Source organism: Lactuca saligna, chromosome 8 (assembly GCF_052625555.1).
Source record: "Lactuca saligna cultivar CGN05327 chromosome 8, ASM5262555v1, whole genome shotgun sequence".
Taxonomy (NCBI): Eukaryota; Viridiplantae; Streptophyta; class Magnoliopsida; order Asterales; family Asteraceae; genus Lactuca; species Lactuca saligna.
The window spans coordinates 245,630,876-245,636,875 of NC_136424.1; the positions used below are offsets into that span (position 1 = coordinate 245,630,876).

The 6,000-nt window shown below is 30.7% G+C and overlaps 1 protein-coding gene across 1 annotated transcript; it reads left to right on the forward strand.

Moving 5' to 3' along the window:
* Nucleotides 1-2,218: 2,218 nt before the first annotated feature.
* On the forward strand, nucleotides 2,219-4,758 carry LOC145011292 (transcription factor MYB20-like). The gene is made up of 3 exons (XM_078969991.1): nucleotides 2,219-2,504; nucleotides 2,581-2,710; nucleotides 4,300-4,758. The coding sequence occupies exons 1-3, from the start codon at nucleotides 2,372-2,374 to the stop codon at nucleotides 4,703-4,705; spliced, it is 669 nt and encodes a 222-aa protein (XP_078826117.1). The 5' UTR covers nucleotides 2,219-2,371; the 3' UTR covers nucleotides 4,706-4,758.
* The last annotated feature ends 1,242 nt before the right edge of the window (nucleotides 4,759-6,000 follow it).

Sequence of the window (6,000 nt, forward strand, 5' to 3'; positions counted from 1 at the left end):
GATTCGTGCTAACTCTTCTCTTCTTTAACTAGTTAGATGAATAGCCTATTGGGCTAGTTTACTAAGCTTTCAGTCTACATAAACTTCATTCAATATGGATTACACTCCTTCTCCTACTGCTTCTCCTTATACCCACTAATGTTCTTCTTCGTCCTACCTTGACTATTGGGAAATTTCCATTCGAGAAAGAAATGTATGAATAAAGGAGCGAAGCTGACTCGACCGGACGGTAGAGGTTGTTTAAGAATCGAGATAGGCACCGTGAAAGAAATAACTTCGCTAGCTTACCCCATGTAGAAGTCCTAGTAAATACTTGTGCTTTATAGAATAGGGCCTTTATCGTTTTGTGTGCATTATTTGGGGGACAAAACTTGCTGACATAGGAAATTTTAAGGACAAAACTTGTAAATTGTATAGATATGGAAAATTTTTGTAATTTTTTTTAAACATATGAACTGTTTCTATAAAGAAAATACACAATAACATATTCTATAAATTACGGGGACATTTTTTGTACTTTTTTAAACATATGGACCGTTTCTGAAAAAAATACACTTTAATAATCGCTAGCAAATTATGAGAATAATTTTTGTAATTAGTTTTCTACACGGGGGTCATACTTGCCAAAATGCAAAAATCTTAGGCATACGGACTATTTTTGTAAAAAAAATAAAATAAAATAATAATAATAAAAAACTTTACATGGACATTTTCTGTAAATTAAAAAATTACAGATATTAAATATGTCAAAATGTAAAATTTTTGTTGTAAGAGGGATTAAATCTGCCAAAAAGTTTTATAAGGACTAAATCATGTCAAAATGTAAAACTTTTGTTGTAAGAGGGATTAAATCTGCCAAAAAGTTTTATAAGGACTAAATCAACAAAACTAAATCTTCAAAATTAAAATATTTGTTGCAGGGATTAGTCTGTCAAAATGTAAAACTTTTATGACAAAACTTCCTAATTAAATTAAATGAGTTATGTATTTACGTGTTATATAATATGCCAAAAGTATTATGTAAAATAAGTCCACTAGCAAAATGTACATTAAAAGTTCAATAAAACCACAGTGGATTTGTACCATGCGCAGCCTAATTGTTTTACTTTCTTGCAATGATTATCTTTTTAATTAAAAATTACAAAATGATAATATATTTATCAAATAGAGACTCGTACAAAAGGAATATTGGAATAAAATATCTGCCTCGCCAAAAAAAATTAAACAAAAAAGGTTGCTCCCCATTCATGAAACTTGACAACCATAAGGGGGACCTTGCAATTATGGAACCTATCCAATATTTCATATAAAAATAAGTCTTGTTTAAAGTTAAACAAATTAAGTATAAATGAACAAAACATAACTCAACAAACCCGACTATAAGATATTTGATCTTAATTCGTGTCGTCATATTCAAATCTTTATCAAACTTGAAAAACACTCGGAGGATTTTCTCAAGAGAAAAACGTATTTTGACGCTTTTAGCATATATGTCTTGACTTTAGTATTTACAACATCCATAATAATAGAAGAGCTAAATTATGTAGAATGTTGGATGCCTTCTTAAAGATCAATGTATATAGACTTCAATCATTGAACTCTTTAATGGAAAAATAAAATATTTAATCCTTAAATAAATATATAAATTAGGTTTTATAATACATGATTTTTTAAAACATGTTCCATTGAACTTTATAACATTAAATAAGAAAAAAATGATATAGTTGAATGAAAAGTATAATAATAAGAATATAACTACCCATTAAACTCTAAACTTTTTGAATATGGATCCATTAGATAGAACCTGAACTTTTAGACTTAACAAAGGCCACATGAGTCATTCACAAAATCAAACTCTACTATTTATTTGCATGCTTGTATCAAACTCGGGTTTTATTTAGACCTGAATACAAATGACAGAAAGAAAAAAATATCAAGATAATATTATATAATGTTTTTTATTTTCCGAATAGTGTATTACAAGTAATGTTTTGCTTTTGGATTAAATTAATTTCACAAGACTTTTGTGGTTCTATTCATCTCATATTTTAAAAAGCATGTAACTCATGTCTCTTTCATTTCTTAATTACTTTTTTGTTCTTTGACAATAATTATGATCATTAACAAAATATAAATTAATCTTTAGTGATAAAGGTTGGTGCTTTCTTACTCAATCATGGGTTATGATAGTTGTCAGAATCTTTGCTTTCATTTCAGTATACAAACGACACAAGTTTCTATTCCCATCTTTCTTATTTTCAGATAACGGGTTTCAAAGCCTTATATATCTACATACATACACGTATACATCAGTACATCACACCTTTAGTTTGTTTACCCGTATTTTATTCTAGTGTTTTATGCAATCAAGATGGGAAGACAACCATGTTGTGACAAGAATGGATTAAGAAGAGGACCATGGACCATTGATGAAGATCATAAGCTCATGAACTTTATCCTCAACAATGGCATTCAGTGTTGGCGAGTTGTTCCCAAGCTTGCAGGTTCGTTTTTTTTACTCTTGTACTTGAAGGATCTCTTGAGGGTTTTGGATTTAATTTCATTGTTTGTGTGTTGTAGGGTTGATGAGATGTGGAAAGAGTTGTAGGTTGAGATGGATTAATTACTTGCGGCCGGACCTCAAAAGAGGCGCGTTTACAGAAGCAGAAGAAGATATGATTATTCAACTTCATTCGCGTCTTGGCAATAGGTAATCTTTACATAATTCCACTATTGTTTTGTTTTATAAAGTTATATTATTGAGTGGAATTAAGGACACCATTTTCATGTAAGTACTGTTCAGTTTGATTCGGTTTCTGCCTAAAATGAAACACAAACTCTAAAATTTCGGGTTTTACTCCCTAAAAATACATATTTTCGGGTTCGGAGAGTTTTTGGGTTCAACTAGATAGATAGTTGGTTTTTCTACTGGCCTATCAATTGCATAGAACAATATAAATCAGGAAAATTAAAATCCACGTAAAGATAAAAATCAGATATAAAGACTTGAATTCCGCAATACATAATAGCAAAAAACATACTAAATATTTACATTAAACAACACAATTAATATTTGAGAGTCTAATGAAAACCAAAAAGAGCTTGAATAAATATCTTGTAAAGAGCTTTTATATATATATATATATATATATATATATATATATATATATATATATATATATATATATATATATATATATATATATATATATATATACATTACAGTTTCATCTAAACTTAGGTACTAAACCTCTAAAATATATCGTTTTAACTTGTTAAATATCCGGTTTGGTTTCACTTGGTAAAATATCATCATCAATAACATTTCTTTCTTTCATTATTGTTTTACCATTACCATCTCTGTTTTTTTTCCTTCATTATTGTTTATTACTTTACACAAGTGAACATTATTTTTTTTTCCACTGTCACGAAAGGAAAAGATAATCAATATTCTTCTTTCCTTATCTAAACCCTAAACACTAAACCTAAACCCTAAACTCTAAATCCTGAACCCTAAACCCTAAATCTTATTGTGTTGATCTTGAATTTACATCTTCAAGTATTTATTGTGAATCTACTAACCGTAATCTTTATATAGTAAAATAATGTATTTTCAAGAGATTTAGTATCTAAACTTAGGTGAGACTGTAATGTATATTCCTTTTTCCCATATATATATATATATATATATATATATATATATATATATATATATATATATATATATATATATATATATATATATATATTAGGTTCTATGAAAAACAAAAAACCCTAAAAATCATAAAAATGAATAAAAAATATACTTAGAGATCACTAAACTTTTTTTTGAATTTTTTTATGAAAAACTACAAATTTACTGAAATTTTTTTTTGAAAAAAAAAAGAAACCAATTTTTCTTTAAAAAAAACAAAAACTTAATTTTTATTTATTTTTTTTAGCGATTTTAATAAAAAAAAACTGCGATTTTTATACTAAACCGACCCTAGAATCTCGTCCGGTTTTTGGGAACGACTCCATTTTCAGTTTTTCCCCACACTTGCACAAATGTTATTCATTTGCCTTTTGAGAAATCATCTTTGTTTGAGGAGGTTATAAGAGAGTCATCTTTGTTTTGTGGATGTATTACAAATTAACATTCACAAAGATGTAATGAAAATATTGATACTAGTCGTAGTATAAACATATTTTCAAACTGCAAAACACTTTTCCGCTTCATGTGATTATTATTGTTATGTATATGCAATAAAGTTTAAGTTGTAATATAACCTATTTACTAATCGTTTTCTCTGGTATTAGGTGGTCAAAAATAGCAGCTCAATTCCCAGGCCGTACAGATAACGAGATCAAAAACCATTGGAATACCCGAATCAAGAAGAAGATGAAGTTCTTGGGATTAGACCATCGTACACATACCCCAATTGAGCAACATCATGATACAGACACGAATATCAAAATGGAGAATGGCGAATCCACTTCTTCTCATAACATTTTCAGTAACTACAAGATCAAAGACGAAAAAACAAACATCATAACCGATAAAACTTCAACAACGATCGAAGACATTGGATTGATGATGATGTCACATAATCATCAACTTGAATCTTTGAACACTTCATTTGAATTAGAATTGCCACAAAACTGGATTGATAGCCCAATATTTCATTGGGATGTATTCAATGATCCAAAGCTAGGGTTTCATTGATTCCAGAAAACATGTAATTTATTTTTCTTAAATAATATATTGTTTAGACATTAGACTTATTATTTAATTATTGTTTGATGTTAAAAAAAAATTAAGAATCACCATAAACTATAATTAATGTTACATGTATTTTGAAATTAAAATGAAGTGTTTTGATTATATTTTATTTATAAATGTGTTATTGGTAAAGCTCAAAACCCATTAACAACAATGAAACGAGTCAAATTTACTTATCGTGCTTATTAAATTAAGGGAAATCTCTATAATAGTCCTAATATTTTACACTTGTTACGATATGTGCTCGAGGCTTAATTTCGTCTCGTCGTGGTTCTGACTGGGTTAAGCCATGTAATCACAACAATGAAGAAGTAACGTTAGAAAGGATAAAGATTATAGCACATGCAATCGATCCTATACCCGAAGTATATGGGATCATGCAAATGGAATATAACAATTCTCAAAGATATAACAGAAACATAAACAGAGAATTAAATCAGAGATAAAAATTACCCAAATTGATGCAAGATTCCAAACAACATAAATACTGATAAAAACAAAAAAGAAAGCAAAAAATAATATACCCACAATGTCGCCTGCTAGAGTCCTGACCTATCCTGTCTGACAATGCAATGCCCAGATCCTCTGTGTTGGGGCTCATGCCCTATGCTCTCGTCCATTGGTGATCCTCAAAGTAGCCAGAGTAGGCGCATTCATTGTTCCTCCCCTCAACATCAGAAAATTGACCTTCTTGTGGCCCACCTGGTCTTAGAGAAAACATAAAGGGCTTGCCCCCTGAGGACAATCCCTACTGACGTGACCAACCATGCCACACTTGTAGCAGCCCATACCCCTGGAACGACAAGCACCATCATGTAGTCTCCCGCACACACTGCACTAACTCCGGCCCTGTTGGCCCCTCAAACACTGACCAAAAATCTTAGGTCTCTTCCCGAGACCCTCCACTATATGCACCTGATCTGGCCCCCTCTTCCTAAGATGCTCCAAATCGATCTTCCACTATCGGGCTCTATAAATCATATCATTCAGGGTCTTGTACCCTGAAATACTCACAAACTCCTAGATATCATCCCGCAGCATATCATGATACCTTACCTTCTTCATTTTCTCATCTGTTGCATACTGCGGAACCAATAAAGTCCTCCCCCAGTACATAGCAGTGTTCTTTATCACAGTCTCAGTAGTCTAGCAAAGATCCAGAAACTCTCGCACCAACTGTTGCACCTTGATCATCAATGCAAACTCAGCTCAGAACCTGGTCGAGAAGTCATCCCATG

What these genes read in the sequence shown, in the direction of transcription:
- LOC145011292 (XM_078969991.1), top strand. Translation starts at nt 2,372, where the DNA reads ATGGGAAGACAACCATGTTGTGACAAGAATGGATTAAGAAGAGGACCA. An exon ending in AGTTGTTCCCAAGCTTGCAG is followed by an intron (nt 2,505 to 2,580) that starts GTTCGTTTTTTT and finishes TGTGTGTTGTAG; the next exon opens with GGTTGATGAGATGTGGAAAG. An exon ending in CATTCGCGTCTTGGCAATAG is followed by an intron (nt 2,711 to 4,299) that starts GTAATCTTTACA and finishes CTCTGGTATTAG; the next exon opens with GTGGTCAAAAATAGCAGCTC.